Source organism: Salvia splendens, chromosome 22 (genome assembly GCF_004379255.2).
Source record: "Salvia splendens isolate huo1 chromosome 22, SspV2, whole genome shotgun sequence".
NCBI classification, from domain to species: Eukaryota; Viridiplantae; Streptophyta; class Magnoliopsida; order Lamiales; family Lamiaceae; genus Salvia; species Salvia splendens.
Genome location: NC_056053.1, coordinates 2,141,315 through 2,157,933, shown reverse-complemented (window position 1 = coordinate 2,157,933; position 16,619 = coordinate 2,141,315). Strand labels below are relative to the sequence as shown.

The 16,619-nt window shown below is 32.3% G+C and overlaps 3 protein-coding genes across 4 annotated transcripts; all 3 read right to left on the bottom strand.

Annotated features, from left to right (window-relative positions):
• Window positions 1-3,052: 3,052 nt before the first annotated feature.
• LOC121787116 (disease resistance protein Pik-1-like) lies at window positions 3,053-3,732 on the bottom strand. The gene is made up of 3 exons (XM_042185746.1): window positions 3,696-3,732; window positions 3,527-3,605; window positions 3,053-3,433 (listed from the first exon to the last, which is right to left on the bottom strand). The coding sequence occupies exons 1-3, from the start codon at window positions 3,699-3,701 to the stop codon at window positions 3,156-3,158; spliced, it is 363 nt and encodes a 120-aa protein (XP_042041680.1). The 5' UTR covers window positions 3,702-3,732; the 3' UTR covers window positions 3,053-3,155.
• A 2,924-nt stretch (window positions 3,733-6,656) lies between these two features.
• Window positions 6,657-8,503, bottom strand: LOC121785937 (photosynthetic NDH subunit of lumenal location 4, chloroplastic-like). 2 transcript variants are annotated; one of them, XM_042184422.1, is made up of 4 exons: window positions 8,142-8,503; window positions 7,386-7,478; window positions 7,062-7,303; window positions 6,657-6,795 (listed from the first exon to the last, which is right to left on the bottom strand). In XM_042184422.1, the coding sequence occupies exons 1-3, from the start codon at window positions 8,451-8,453 to the stop codon at window positions 7,091-7,093; spliced, it is 618 nt and encodes a 205-aa protein (XP_042040356.1). In that variant the 5' UTR covers window positions 8,454-8,503; the 3' UTR covers window positions 6,657-6,795; window positions 7,062-7,090. The 2 variants fall into 2 exon arrangements, with proteins under 2 accessions (XP_042040356.1, XP_042040355.1); XM_042184421.1 differs by lacking the exon at window positions 6,657-6,795 and having other exon boundaries at window positions 6,953-7,303.
• Window positions 8,504-9,102: 599 nt separating this feature from the next.
• LOC121787851 (transcription factor mef2A-like) lies at window positions 9,103-12,782 on the bottom strand. The gene is made up of 12 exons (XM_042186690.1): window positions 12,601-12,782; window positions 12,422-12,475; window positions 12,298-12,316; window positions 11,320-11,381; window positions 11,128-11,227; window positions 10,737-10,843; window positions 10,504-10,618; window positions 10,350-10,412; window positions 9,873-10,007; window positions 9,709-9,773; window positions 9,348-9,627; window positions 9,103-9,222 (listed from the first exon to the last, which is right to left on the bottom strand). The coding sequence occupies exons 1-12, from the start codon at window positions 12,780-12,782 to the stop codon at window positions 9,103-9,105; spliced, it is 1,302 nt and encodes a 433-aa protein (XP_042042624.1).
• Window positions 12,783-16,619: the final 3,837 nt, after the last annotated feature.

Sequence of the window (16,619 nt, the reverse complement as noted above, 5' to 3'; positions counted from 1 at the left end):
AAATTCATTAGCTTTTCCAAATTTCCTAGATTATTTTTTTTGAAGGTTTAGGGGACATAACCGGCGCCACCACCGCCGGCTTTGCCTGCTTGGTGTTGGCAATGGCGTTATCGCTAACACTCATCAACTGAGCACAACCCACCTTTTTCCTAAGCCGCCACGTCAGCTCTATTGAGTCGACGTCGCCAACCACCACCACGTGATGCCTGTCTCCGAGCACAATATCCGCCGGAGAAAAAAAAATCTGTGAATTTGTGAGTCTTTATTAATTACTACTATAATTTATAACTATTAAATTAATAAATAAACCTGGTGAGCTGACAATATTTGAGTAAAGAGAAGTAATTGAAAATTTTTTACCGTCATTTTTTCTTCTACGGAGAATGTTGGGATGATCATCACGTACCATAACATTATTTATAGGAAAATATAAAATCACAATATTATATTATGATAGCTTTTTAAAGAGGGAGTATTAATTTGATGTATGTTGGTAGGTCGAATTTGCATTCGTACTAATTAAATTTAAGTATATTCTCAACTGATTTTGGACCGAATTAAGGGTATGTAATTGCGCAAACGAAGAGAATATATTCAATGAACACAGCAATTATAGAATATATACTATTTGAGTCTGATGGTTTGGCGAATTTTTGATGGTGATGAATGCAGGAAAATGCAGATCACGACACAGAGATTTACGTGGTTCGATTTACTGAGGTAAATCTACGTCCACGGGAAGAAAAGAGGGCAGAGTTGTATTGCTTGATCTGTTTTCTACAGCTTACAATACAGACTTGCTATATGATGGTTTTATCTCTAGAGAACTTCTTTAGAACTTTTGTCTATCAGATCTAAGTTCTATTTATATATTGAACTAAGATCGTGGCTTGCATCACCACCCTAAGTCGTGGATGTCGTGTAGGTCATGGCCTAAGATCGTGGATGTAGCGTAGGTCATGGCCTACGATCGTGGCCTGAGTTGACACCACGTGGTAGTGGGTGTGTTGGAAGTTGTGGAAATCCTGTATGGGTCCACTAACTCCTTGTTCGGTCGAATACTGAGACCGAACTACTTTGGTTGCCGATCTGAGAGTAGAGCTTGATTGGTTGGCTTTTACCGAGCTGTAGGCTGAGGCCGAACTCTTTGGTAATGCCGAACTCATACTCTTCCTTGGGCTTTGGGCTGATGGGCCGTCATTGCTGTTGGGCTTGTTTAGTACGCACGACCGAACTGCTTTGGTTGCCGATCTGAGAGTAGAGCTTGATTGGTTGGCTTTTACCGAGCTGTAGGCTGAGGCCGAACTCTTTGGTAATGCCGAACTCATACTCTTCCTTGGGCTTTGGGCTGATGGGCCGTCATTGCTGTTGGGCTTGTTTAGTACGCACCCCATCACTACCCCCCCCCCCCCCCGAAGGGCGAAGTGAATCACTTCGGCGAAGTGAGTCACTTCGGCATTCTGGATAAAGGCAAGGGGGAGGCTGATGTCAGGGAATAAAGACTACGACACAATGAATTTACGTGGTTCGATTTACTGAAGTAAATCTACGTCCACGGGAAGAAGGGAGGGCAAGATTGTATTGCTTGATCTGGGATTACAGCTTACAACACAGACTTGCTATATGATATTTTATCTCTAGAGAGCTTAACCCTTGTCTATCAGATCTAAGTTCTATTTATATATTGAACTAAGATCGTGGCTTGCATCACCACCCTAAGTCGTGGATGTCGTGTAGGTCATGGCCTAAGATCGTGGATGTAGCGTAGGTCATGGCCTACGATCGTGGCCTGAGTTGACACCACGTGGTAGTGGGTGTGTTGGAAGTTGTGGAAATCCTGTATGGGTCCACTAACTCCTTGTTCGGTCGAATACTGAGACCGAACTACTTTGGTTGCCGATCTGAGAGTAGAGCTTGATTGGTTGGCTTTTACCGAGCTGTAGGCTGAGGCCGAACTCTTTGGTAATGCCGAACTCATACTCTTCCTTGGGCTTTGGGCTGATGGGCCGTCATTGCTGTTGGGCTTGTTTAGTACGCACCCCATCAGAGTCATTGTTAAATTTGAATGTTTTACATTTTAAAACAATGAGAGGAAGTAGTAGGTAATGTTATCTATATATGGGTGTTGCCGATGTTGCTACGCTAAACGGAATATGTAAATTTATAGATTAATTATATAAAATTTATAGATTAATTATATACTATTGAATGACATTATTTGATAAAAAAAAGTTGGTGAATGTATATTTACTTAATAGGAGTAGTAGTAAATTGTAAGTGTACATATGGGCCAGCTGGCTCAGGCCGATCTTTTCATTTCCCTAATTTGTTGAAATTAATGAAAATTATATTTATTCTTTACTAAATTGATGATATGCATATCAAATTGTTGTCGCTCATATAAAGAATATTTTTATATATGAATATGCATATCAAATTGATCAATTCTCTGTAATCGTTTGTAACCTCATTTGTTGATTAAAGAATATTTTGATATATGAATATTCTTAGATTTTGAGAATTCGTAATAAATTCATTTGACAATGTAACGTCATAAAAAAATCGGATCTTGTATTGCACAATGGTATGGTTGCAGATAGAATAAAATTATTTATTTTTATGTTAGTTTCGAATTTTTTTTCTTTGTAAATTTATAAAATTATGATTAAACGGGACCACAAGTCCCAATTATCAAATTTCTCCTTTTTTCCCCTTCTATTTTTGCATTCTCTCTTTCCCGTTTTTCATTCTCAAAATAAGTTTATTCATGTAATTAGTTTAAATTTTATTGAAATCAAACCTATATATAAAAATTAAGATACATAAATTATACTCCTATATAAATATATTTAAAGAAGTATAATTACAATTGTGAAATAATTTTATTAATATTGAGATAGTTATTGAAGTGACACTACCAAATTCTACCAAATCAATTTTTTTTTTAAATTATACTGGAACACAATCGAATTTTTTATTTATGTGTGAATTACTATGCTAAATTACATACATCGAAACGAAACCCTAAATCTCAAACTCGAATTTTAGAATATATAGCTCGTATTATAACAAATTAATCCATTTAACACATGGTTCTTACCTCATTGTAACTTTGATTAATTTCTTTACATAAAACAAATCAATTTCATTAAGGACTAGAGAATAGAGCAAGGGGTGGTGTCACACGCCGGCTCCCTCACTTCATAGAGATTGTAATAATGTGGAGTACCATAATACGGCGGCGCCGTCGCCGGCGGCTGCGGCGGCGCTGTCGGCTGGGTGGTGGCGGTGGCTGTGGCGGTGTCGGTAACACTCATCAGCTCAGCATGACCCATCTTTTTCCTCAGCTTCCGCGTCAGCTCCACTGAGTCGACGTCGCCAACCACCACCACGCGCTCCCTGCCTCCGCGCACAATCTCCGCCGATTGAACTCCTACTCCACCGGAAAAAAAATTTTTAAAAAATAATTTTCATGAATTTGTGAGTCTCCATAAATTATGACTAATAAATTAATTAAAAAATAAACCTGGTATGCTGACAACAATTTGGAGAGCTTTGGATCGACATTTATCGTTACAAAGTGAGATTCCAATCACAATCTTTTTCTGCAAATTAACACTCATAAATCAACCCATTTGTGAAGAAAATTTCTGGCCTAAGAATAGAGTAAAGAGAAATTATTGAAAGAATTTTACCGTCATTTTTTTTTCTTTTTCTTCAGTGGAGAATGTTGAGGATGGTCATTACGTGTAACATTATTTATAGGAACATATAAAATCACAATTTTATATTCGGAAAGTTTTCAAATTATTCTAAAGTCATTTGAAAAGTATCTAAATTTTAAGATTTTAATACGTTCATAAAAACTAAATACTATATAGTTTAATTATTCAAAACTAAATACCCGATTTTGGGCTGAAAGGTTGCAACTGATTGGACTTGACTTCAGATATTTATTGTTCCAAAATTAAGGGTAAATAATTACGTAAACGAAGAGAATCTTACATAACAATTATAGTATAGATACTATTTTACATTTTTTTATTACAATATTTTACATTTTGTATACAATGAGAGAATGTAGTAGGTAATGTTATCTATATATGGCTGTGTTGCTGATGTTGCTCTTATAAACAGAATATGTAAATTTATAGATTAATTATGTACTATTTGAATGACATTATTTGATAAAAAGTTGGTGACTGTATTTTTTAGTTAATAAATTGTGGAGTGTACAATCATGTATTGAAATAAAATAGTAGTAGTACTTTCCTTCATCCCACAACCCACAGAAATATGCAATATTTATTTATTTTTCTTTCATTCTATTAAAATGTCTCCGTTTATGGAAATATTTTCTTATTTTTTTTAATTTTACTGTCTATTATCACTATTTACTACCACTATTTCAGGTACTTTTTTCCCTCCTCTTTTATGTTATCGATTACTACATATTAAAACTCGTATTGTACATGAAGTACTTATTTTTATGAAACATAAGGAATATATATATATATATATATATATATATATATATATATATATATATATATAGGATTACCCTATATAGGATTGTGATCAAGATAGAACCATTCTTAAACGTAGAACCATTCTTAAACGTAGAACAAATGCCAAACGGAGGTCGTTAGATCTTTTAATCCAATTGTGTTGATTTGCACAGCAACTTCCCATTACAACCAAAACTATTATTAATGGGTGAATGCAGAGAAGTGAAAAAATAAAGCATACATGGACTCTTCTTCGTTTCATTCATTCTTCCATCAACATGTGAGTTTTTTCACATGTTGAGTCCGGAATGTTGTGAAAACATAGTCTAATATGTATGATTTTTAATCTTGACCGTCATTTTTTTCTCATCCAATGAATAAAATATGTAGAGTTCTAGGTTCTACACTTAAGAATGGTTCTATCTTTAACGCAACCCATATATATATATATATATATATATATATATATATATATATATATATGAATAGTAAATTAGACCATTGTTATTATACTTTAAATGAACAAAGAAGATAGTAGTACTACGCAAATATTGGTTTTAAATTTTTTTGGTAAATTATACCGCTCATAAACTTATATCTTGAAAATATTTTAAATGCAAAAGATAATGTTATTCTTAAGAAAACATAAAAAAAATTAAGATTCTTAGTAAAAAGAATGTACCTAACACCCTATTAAAAAGATAGTAAGTTAAAAAAAATGCAGACAACTTTTCAGTCTTCACGTTTCATTCATTCCAAGCCCAATGCCAATCCCATTTCCTTCATGTTACTAGTACTATATTTTTTGGTAGAAATAATTAGTATTTTTAAATTCATGAACTTCAATCTATTTAGAGAATTTACCATTTCCTACATTAAATTTAAATTAAGTGTTTAATTTTGACGTAATGACATAAAAAGGTTAGAAAGTGATAAACACCCTTTAGGTGGTGGCTATAAGTCAAAAACCTTTCTAAGTCCTCTCCTTTTTTGTTAATTAATGGACATTTTAGTTACATATAAATTGTTGAAATTCCATCATTTTCTACTCGAAACTACCTCGTAAGTATATTATTCAACGATTTGAATATAATATAAATTATATTAGTATTTGGTTTTACCTATGAAGTTCATCGTTATTTTGTATTTTCTTATACACATGTGATCAGCCAGAAATGAATACTACTATATAACTATTTTCACTAATTCACTAACCAATTAGAACTCGCAGACATTCGAGCCTCTCATTTTTTGAACCTTTTGCTTTAGTTATTCGTGAAAATTAACTAGAAAACTGCATACATATAAATTACTTATAATGAGGACTAAAGATATCATGAAAATCTAAAATAGTACTCCGATCCAAAAGAGCAGTATTTTTTCCCTATATAAGATTATGACATAAAAATCGTTACATATAGTCTTTTTCCTGATGAGAACCTACAATATATGTAGCAACGATAATTTAAATATTTTTTGATAAATATCGTTGTAATTCTTTTGAAAATTGAATATGGGTCAAAATTGACAGTTGACATAGCGTCACTAACACCGTTTTATTTACTACTGTAAATATAATAACGAGGTATTGGTGTCTAACAGTAACTAACAAGAATTTTAGGTGTTGATTTTTGCACACTAACTTAGTGAATATATACAGATACAAACTTAAACATTATCGTAATTTTCACAAATTTAATATGGATAAAAATGATTTTGATTCTATATTTAAAGACTTCAGATTTAGTGGTCCCATTGTACGTGTATTTTTTATGCTTTATATTTATTATTAAAGATTTATTTTACTGATTAAAAATTACTACTACATTTTTAGAAATTAATACACCTTGCTTTAATAAAAATTTGTCCTAATGTAAACAATACGAATTTTAGTAAAACAGTTAGTTACATGGTGGATATTTTGGGTAAAAACTTAGTGGTCCCATTTTAAATGCATGAATATTGTGATTTCTTTGGATCATATCATTATTAATACAAAGAGACAATTTTTTTTGTGAACAGACTAAAGAAAAGCAGGGTAATTTGTTGTGTATCACATTTATTGAATAAATTCAAATATTCAAAATTCTTAAGGACCAAATCTTTGATGGCCCAGCCCAGCCCAGCCCAACCCAACCCAACCCAAATATAGACCAATCTTTGTTGGATCCAATATTACAGATCTGTTACTAAATAAATAAGGAAGTAAATGAAAATATATGTAAAAGTGAAGATGATGAAATTCATTCCAGTCTTGGAGTAATTGTGATTGATCCAATGCTGCCATCTGCCATTTTCCTCAAGTTTCAGACATGACCCAATAAACTCTATTTCCTCAAGGTAATTAAAGTGACACATCAACTATTCATAAAGTTAACATCAATTTCTTAATTTCCGTGTCAAAATGAAATGCATCACGAGATGGAATTGAATGACTATTTACATAATCTAATAATAATATTCTTTTCTTTCATCTGATTTTGTATCATCAATTCAATCACTCCCTCACTTCTTCATCTCACATCAGATTGGAAATAGAAAATAAGAGATTACCTCATAACATGGTGAGGTGTAGACTCAACTCACTCTTTTCTGTTTCCAGAGTAGACATTAACAAAGTGGACATCATAAACAAGAGTAGCATTTGCAGGTATATTGCAGTCTCCTGAGAAGCAGCCAGCTGGCTCAGGCCCATATGCTAACTGTGGAGGGATTTGGAGCTTCCTCTTGCCTCCTACATGCATTGGTGGCACACCTCCTCCTCCCAATATGCCTTGATCCAATCCTTTTATCACCTATAAATATACGACGACGACGATGATGATGATGGCGACGACAGTGTTATGAAGAATAAACGAAGAAGGGTGAAGTGCACACCTTGCCCATGCCAAGGCGCATTGTCAGCGGCCTAGCACGTTTGTAAGTGCTATCGAACACGATCCCGTCATCAAATCTCGCTGTGTAGTGAACCTACATGCACATGTGTTAGAGGAGAGGCTTAAGTCCTTACTAATCACTTCATCATCTTTCATTACCTATTCTCAAATTTTTTGTACATTGTATATAGTCTTTATCAAACTAATGATACTGAATATCAAATTACTAGATGTTGAAATATAAAAAGGACTGAAATTGAATGAAGAAAAGAAGAATAAGCAAATTTCAGTGCAAAAGACGAGTTTTTTTTTAAAATATATTTTATTCATCCGTTAATAAATATCTCATTGTATTGTTCACGGGAGAATGTCTCATTTAACTTTGACTATATTTGATAAATAAGTTCTAATTCCATAAACTCACTATATTCTATTAAAATTTTTCACACACTTCTTAAAATCCGTGCTAATCTCAAATAGAGCAGTTAATGGTGGACCAATAGTTTTACATAAATCTAATGATATACACACCCTCGTCCACAAATAGAAGCTATACATTTTTCGAGTACTCTATTAAGATATGCAAGTGAAATAAGTTAATGAAGTATGAAGCTTAGACGTATCAAAATGTCAAAATGAGACAGAGCGTGTATATGATTGTAGGAAAATTACCAAATTATAATTCACCCTACTTGTTTTCTAGGTAAAATAGTGAGAGAAGAATTCAGCAATAAATAATAAAAACATGGAAACTGACATTGATGAGCTGAGCAAACGGAACCTCCTCGCCGGAGCCAAGAACAACGTCGCAATATCCGAGGCCGGACCGAACAAAATTGAGCTCACACGAGGGCTCGGCGACAGTGGCGAAATACTCAATCCGGGTGGCGTTGGCCTCAAGAGGAGCTGCGGAAGCCACCACCGAAGCCGCCAAAATACCGGCGGCGACGCCCATTATTTGCTTCTTGAAGCCGCCGGGAGTGACGGCGGAGCATGAAGCGGCGGCCCTGAATGGCTGAGGAGAGCGAGGCTTCGGCGCGAGAATGGTAAGGTGAGAGGCTGCCGCCATTTCTGATTCAATGGAGCTCTCTATTCTATCTGCAATTTGTGGAAGTTAGGGGATAAGCTTTAATATTTTTCGATTTTATTTTTTGACAAATTTTAAGATTTTTTTTGTATATAATAAAACAAAAATAGAACTGTTTTTAGTACAACAACTTGGTATGATAAACGAGATGCAACATGATTTAGTAAAACAAGAAGATATTATTAACGTATATATTTTAAATATTAGTAGAAAAATAGAATTTAATTTTAATTTTAAATATTGACACATAAATTTTAAATATTTGAAAATAGAATTGTTTTTAGTACAACAACTAAAATGGTTTGAATTTTAATTCCTACTAGATCTCAACTCCAAAGTCATACAGAAAATTAGAAAATCGAATTTAGTACGTTCAAGCCGAGGCGCATCGTATGTGCAGTATTGGTGCGATTAGCCGAGACGATCGAATGGAACGTGTGCAAATGCGTGCGAGCCACTACAAATAATGCTTGTACTTATAATGCAATGTTAACACAAACACCAAATCTAGCACATCAATAAAAGTAGATGCATATGAAAAACATAAAAACGTTAATTGTGCCTTTATCATATAATGCTCAAGGTATATTTACAATCACGCCCACTTATGAAAAATGAACCCTAGCTAAGTCTAGGGTGGGGGGAAATTATGGAAATTAAAATTTTCATCAAGAAGAAAATCATCCCACTCCCATAGACCATTGTTCTTTTGTTGGTTCATGTCCCATTGTGACTGATCTTCCCTAGTTTCCTGAAAATACAAACAAGGAAAGAAAATGCATTAGTTAAATTAAAAACCCGAAACCCTACACCCTAAACTGAAACCACCCGAAACGTTCTTTCTTGATAAATTGTAGTCTCTAGTATTTAAATTACCTCCAAAAGACTATTGTCAAATGGAGGCACTTGACTTGGCTCCTTCTGTTGTGTCACACTAGATGGACCTTGTTGGTCCATGCTTGTGGTCCCATAAGCTACACTATATTCATCCCCGGCATTGTCGCCATAGGTGAATATAGTGTTCTCGGCCTGTTCGCTCTTGTCCATGTGCCTAAATTGGCCCATCAAGTCGGACGTCAGCATTCCCATCTCGTCGAAGACGGTCCGCGGGACTTCCGATGTGCTAGGGTTTGACGTTGACATTCCCGTGCTCGGCCTTAATAAATATTGCACAAGAACTTTAGGAATTTCTTTTAATGCACAAATTAGTCCTTGAAATTAAAATTTATCATTTTACCTAGGGTCTAATTGGATGCCGCTTGAGTCCAGAGTGGACATGTTAGCAGAATCTGAAAAGAGCACCTACAAATAGATATTTGAAAATAGTTTAATTTAAAGTCTTGTTCCTAACTATTGTATGTGTTCAAACATATAATTTCCAACGATAATAAAATTAGATACACTTATAGAAGATGCACCTACATATGCATCGGCATCGCCATCGCCATCGGCATTGGCATTGGCATTGTATGCATCAGCATTGTCTGGCTCATTGAAGTTGAAGAAGGGAAAGGGTTGATCCATGGGCAGTGATTGCTGTAAATTATTTTGGGAAAAAACATTACTATATAAAAAAATACCAAATATATTTGTGGCACAAATTGGAACATAGGTGCACATAGATGACACAATATTGTTACTAAACTTGCAAAATCAAAATTTTTAATATTTTTTTCAATAACTAATTGTAAACGTATTGTGATAATAATAATAATAATAATAATAATAATAATAATCATAATCATAATCATAATCATAATCATAATCATAATCATAATCATAATCATAATCATAATCATAATCATAATCATAATCATAATCATAATCATAATCATAATAATAATGTCGCATTGAACTGTCAAGTTGTAGTATATATACCTTCATTGCTTGAGCATTGTTTTGATCTTGGTATTGGAATACAGGTGGATCCGTCATGCAATGCTGTGACATAAATTGAAAGAAATTGTTTAAATGTCAAAATTAAAATTTGTTAATTATTAATCAATTCATGTCTTAAATATATATGTTGTACCTCTGAAGTAGCATGGAGTGATGGGGATTGGTGAAATGGAGCTCTGTTTAGATCTGTTGAAAACATGTTCTCATTTCTTTGGAAGTCATTGAACATGCTTTCCCGAGCTCTGGCACTGCACAATAATGACCAAAATTAATCACATGTGCATTAACATGTTAGGACTATAAAATTATAGACTAGAGACTTAAAATGATTTAATTGAAAAGAAAATAAATAGAATGATTGTTTACCTAGAAGGACCAGTCCAAGGATCATTTTGCCTGAAGACTTGGCTGGAGTTAGGGTTTTCTGCTACTGGCACTTGCTTGCCCTTGTTAGCAGAAGAGATCAAGTCCAACTACAAGAATCAAGGTTAGATTTAATATTAGCAAAGTAAGAAAAATAGTGAAATGATAATCTGTAAATCTATTACTTTGTATAGTGCATATTCTTGCAAATTAATTTTGATGTGCGAGTTTTGAGAAATGTGAAGAAAAGTTAGTGCGAATATGTGCCACACTTTTGAACATTATAGTTTTATAATGTTATGCGGTGTAATGAATTAATATGAATATTTTCAAAAATTATAAATTAATTAATAAATTTATAAATGTATAATTATATATACTATGAAGGGCTCACCTTTCGGGCAATGACCCTTTGTAGAGACTGGTTCAAGTTTCTCTCGCACCAAGACAATTGGTGCAATGAAGGCTCTTGGTCAGGGGCAATTTCATAGTCCCTACAAATTTATTGTAAGAACAATGTTTTAATTCATAGTCAAGATTTAGTATTTTAGCAATAATTTTAATCTTTTAAAACTTTCTATCATACCTGATGTCGGTTTCTAGAATTTGCAATTCTAGAGCAGATTTCTTGATTTGCAGCTCAAGATTCTGATGAAATGACAATAAAAGGACTAATTAGAGGTAACCTTTCATCAAAATATGATATATTTATATACTAACAAAATGGGACTAGTGAAGATATTTGTACCTCAATTCTGATTTTTGTTTATTTCCCGACGCGAAAGAGTTCAAATTGAATCATGCCACGAAAAAAATGTTCTAGTTAGTTACAAATTATCACAACATATGTAAGAAATAATATCTGCATTTTAAATTATAAATATTTAACTTAAAAAATATAATACTTCCAAATTGAAATATAGAAAACAATATAATGTGCAATTATTAACCATTCGAATTAGGAATCTACTCAATTTGGCTATATTCCATTTTTACTATGTGAGTTTAATGACAAATACATAAAAATATCTTATATTTCAACTAATAACAACAATTAAAAACTATAAAGTCCACTTTATCAAGTATACTAACTAAATATCGAAGAAATTAAAATGCTAAATTTAGTGTTGGATCTTGACAGATCTACAATTTTAGATCTAGGAACATATTCACCAAAAGAATACCTAATCAATCAATTAAAAAATTTAAGGAGTTAAACTCCTCTAAATCATCATAATCACACAAGATCTGAATTTCCGGCTGAATTCATTAATGTAAATTCATTATTGCAATGAAAAAGAAAAGATTCTCTTTTCATTTCTTCTTCATTTTGCAATAAAGAATCTTAGTGTGACCTTATCTTTCACAATTGTCATTTTATGCAGAGAGAAATAGAGAGATTACTGTTTATCAAGATAGTGCAGCTTGCTGCAATCGCCATTGATGTGGCTGAGATTGTTGATCTTCTCCAGTTTTTGCTGTATAAAAAGTTTAATTAGAAACCCTAAACATATAAATTGAGATTAGAAACCAAAATTCTTGAATTTGAGAAAAAGACACATACCTGCACGTTGCTTATGTTGCTGTGCACCCAAAAATTGCACGAAATCACACAAAAAAAAATCAAGAACTTGAAAAAAAATGAAAACTAAACAAAAAAAATTGAAACAAGAAGTGGTTTTAATTACTGCAATCTCTTGTCCGCCGGCAGATTCACATAGCGATATAGCAAATCTTCAATCCTGTTACAAATTCATCAAAAATCATTTAAAATTAGTCAAATAAATTACTTAATTTTGATATATAGAGTGTGTGTGTGTGTGTGTGTGTGAGAGAGAGAGAGAGAGAGAGAGAGAGAGAGAGAGACTTCTTTAGATTGGAATATTTGCTCACACGGCCAGAAGGAGAAAATGCGATGAAAGCAACATCGGCATCGCAGCATACAGCCACTTCGTTGGCCTTCTTCATTAGACTGCTGCGACGCTTCGAGAATGTTACCTGACATTTGGTAACATCGACGATCTTCTTCATCTCGATTTTGCGGCCCATTTCTTAGAGATTGAAGGAGTGAAAGGGAGAGAAGTGCTTGAAGGAGCGGAGGAAGCTAAGGCAAGAGAAGTTGCAAATGTTTTGAAGTGGTGTGGTTTAGGGTAGAAACAAGCACTATTTATAGGAGGGGAGAGAATCTTTGGTTAATAAAGTAGGGGTAGTTAAAGAAACACACTAATTACTAAGGGTAACCCCGGGTTCGGCGCGCTAGGGCTTGCGTAGGTGTTAATCGGACGGGCCCACGTCAATCCAGTCTCGTAAAAAAAGTCGGTGTCGACGTCTTTATAGATTTTCCATTCCCGACATTTCGGTAATTAATATCCATTTACGGGTAAGAGATTTCTCCGAATCTATTTATTTTTCGCTTGTCGGTATTCTATCTGGAGTTAATTATTGTACGGCGCTGAGGTTTGATTCGGGGGTCCCACTTCATACGCGTGTAATTTAGGTTTTAAATTCGGCGATCCGAATAAATACTGATGACGTATTAGAATTTAAAAAATTGGGTTACAGATCTCTTCGAATAAATTAGTTTTTATTTGTCGGATTATACATTAACGATTAGTTATTGTTACTGATGACGCATTAGAATAATAAAATTGGGTATCAGATTTCTTCGAATCAATTTCTTTTTATTTGTCGGTATATTGTCGATTATACATTAACGATTAGTTATTGTACCGATACACGTGTGTCAAAGGTTCATTCTATATATTCCACTTTATATTCGCGAAATATAGCTTTTGAATCCGAATGAATCCAAATAATAGTAACTGTTAACGAATTAAAATAAAAATTTGTCGATACAAACTAAATGTTAACTATGCTTGCAGACATTGACCAACGCAAATAAGGTTCTTAAGAGACCTGAACCCCTACCGAACTTGTTTTTATTTAATTATTTTCTTCAATACAATTTTCACATTTATTTAAATTTTATATAAATTGTTATGCAAAAGCTCATATATATTAGTGATGTAAATCAATTAAAACATAATTTTTACCAAATTGTTTTCTCTGTACGCTATGCACACTGTATATATGGATAGTATTAGTAAGTAGTATTATGAATTTAGTATGGATAAGTTTTCAACAAGAAATTAAAATGTTACACGCTCTATAGTGTAAATTAGAAAGGAGTTGGTGTTAACCAAAGTCACATGAAAATTCATCATTTTGCAATAAATAAGGTAGGTGTGAATTTCAAGTATGCTGATTCATAAAGGTCTAGAGATAGAAAGTCATTTGTTACAATTCTTGTGGCTTAGGTCGGTTAGAATAGGGATAGCTCAAATTTAAATTTATAGAGATAATGAGATAAGACTAATTTGCTTATTTTATTATTCGTTTTATTTTGTATTCTATCACTTAGAGACTAAAACACCTGTCTCTACATTTGAAATAAATCAGTTCAAATCTTCATACCACACTTTTTCTTCATATGCTGAGCTATTAGGACAAAATTAGCACATGATGGAGAATAAAGTTGATGAAAACTGTGGGCGAGTAAACAACTCATGATTACAACTTGTATTTTAGTTCAATTTAGTGGTAAAATATGTTAAATAATGTAATACGTAACCAAATATACCTATCATAAAATCTAACGCCCACACAATTTAGTGGTAAAAAATGTTAAATAGTAGTATAAAACTTAGTCAAGATAACTAGCATAAAATCTAACACCCACGCATTGTAAAAACAATGTCTAGTTAGTGGAATGATAATTGTGACATGGTATTATAATTTATAAAATTTATTACTACATTTTAAGTATAATATTCTAGAAGTTCAATTAAAATGAAAATGATAGGTGTCATTAAAGATTCACAAATACACAAAATCATATCATAACACTGAATTTATATTTTAACATGTAATTTACAACAAAATATTCCCTATATAAATTTATTTGGAAAATCATATATAGTGATTTTTTATACAAATAAAATGCATATAGTCTAAATTAAAATTAACTAAAGTAGAGAAGCAAGTCAAAATGGAGATGAGAGAGAAAAAATGAAATCAACATAAGAACAAATATTTTATTCAAACTCACTAAAGAAGAAAGTCAAAGGCATAAAGGCCTCCTTCCATATCATTTGACCATTCCTATTAATGAATGTGATAGAACAAAACTATTGGTCAAAGAGGAAAATTGCTGTAAATAAACTAAAAAGAACCAAGTCAAATCATACAATGTGATGAACATTTTTCCTATTGTTTTATGATTGGTTTCTTCTAAGGCCTGATGAACACTTGAGAATTGCTACTGTTGTAGATGTCAAAATTATTTAATTAAAATCCACATGTTACAAAAATTAATCACATTCTCATATTTTACCAAATTGTGTGACATATAGTTTTATGTTTGTGATGCCTATATAATGAATGATCCAGAATTTTAAAACTCAAGGTGCAGCCAATATTTGGTGTTAATCTATACTACTATGGAAAATTTTGAAGCATATTATTTGCAATTTGATGATTTTATTTGTGAAAGCGAAATTTCAAATGAAGCTCTATACTCATTAGTTCGTGCATATCATCACTAGAGGAAATTAATTAATCACCCTAATTAACACTGGATTAGGTAAAGCTTAACCATCACAATTGATATATTAATTCATGTAATTAATCCATATTAATGGGTGCACGCATTGTGTAGGGTCAACTTATCCCAGATAAAAAATTTAGATTTTTGACTATATTTAAACGTATTAAAATAAAAAAAAATGGTTTAACTATGAAGGTATTTAAAATTTAAAAATTATTTAGCAATTTTTGGAACATGAATACCAAATAGTTATTTCATGTGTATTATTGAAGTCAGGAACTGGTTGGGATTTTAATTAATATTCAACGATTAAATACAGAGATTAAGATATTCATCAAGACAGTTAAGTTTAAATAAGGTAATAATTAAGTGGTGATTAACTACTGCTAATTTATGGCACTCATGATACAGAGCGCATGTAATAGCAGCTCTTCTATTTTCCAATGACCTTAATTACATCTTAATTTAACTTAAAAACCTTACTTGAAATTTAAGCATCCTAATTTTACATTCTAAATCTTTGTAATTAATACTAGCTATTAATCCATAAATAGCTATTAATGAAATTAAGCATCCGTATTAGTTTTTTGAAAATTCATGGTGTACTTATTTATGTAAATTCATGAAATTAAATTTAAGCCTCTTATTATATTGCTAAGGAAAAATGTTCATTTACCTATGCGGTTATGCACTCCCAATAAGAATATATACTAACGAAAAGCTTATGTTCTAAAATTAATGAATAATAGTCTACCTATCTTATTATGGAGAACAAGTTTTCATTTGTTTGAAAACTTTTAACATAATATGACTTATATCGGACGTGACCAAACAATCATACAAAATTGATTATTGATATTTAACAACCTATTATATAGTGTCATTTAAAAAACATGTTTACAGTAATTAACACTAGCAACTTCACAAGCAAAAGGAGTAACAAGAAAATCAGCCACATTTCAATTTGTTTTAACAAATTCTATTTAGAAAGAACCGACAAATTTATTAGGTGTTAATCTATATTCCTGAAAGCAAAATTTTAAACGTAGTTCTATACTCATTAAATCGAGTATGATTCGAAATAAAGATACTCCCTCCGACTATGATACAATAGAGCTCTCAGGTAGTATTATCATAAAAGTTTAATAATTTAGTGAAATATAGTGTAGGACTTGCTTATATGTAATGAAAAAAATTAAATACTTTATTTTGAATTTATTCTAAAATAACAAAGAATTTATTCTAAAATAACAAAATGAGATACTATTACCATAGTCACA

Bases quoted from the DNA above. Each gene is read 5' to 3' on its own strand.
- LOC121785937 (XM_042184422.1), bottom strand. From the start codon at position 8,453: ATGGCGGCAGCCTCTCACCTTACCATTCTCGCGCCGAAGCCTCGCTCT. The intron at 7,479-8,141 runs GTCAGTTTCCAT...ATGTGCATGTAG, and splicing joins CGTTTGCTCAGCTCATCAAT to GTTCACTACACAGCGAGATT. The intron at 7,304-7,385 runs GTGTGCACTTCA...GTATATTTATAG, and splicing joins TGCGCCTTGGCATGGGCAAG to GTGATAAAAGGATTGGATCA.
- LOC121787116 (XM_042185746.1), bottom strand. The intron at 3,434-3,526 runs GTTTATTTTTTA...CCGGTGGAGTAG, and splicing joins AATTGTTGTCAGCATACCAG to GAGTTCAATCGGCGGAGATT.
- LOC121787851 (XM_042186690.1), bottom strand. From the start codon at position 12,782: ATGGGCCGCAAAATCGAGATGAAGAAGATCGTCGATGTTACCAAATGT. The intron at 12,476-12,600 runs GTCTCTCTCTCT...AATTTGTAACAG, and splicing joins AAATATTCCAATCTAAAGAA to GATTGAAGATTTGCTATATC. The intron at 9,223-9,347 runs GTAATTTAAATA...TTGTATTTTCAG, and splicing joins TTGACAATAGTCTTTTGGAG to GAAACTAGGGAAGATCAGTC.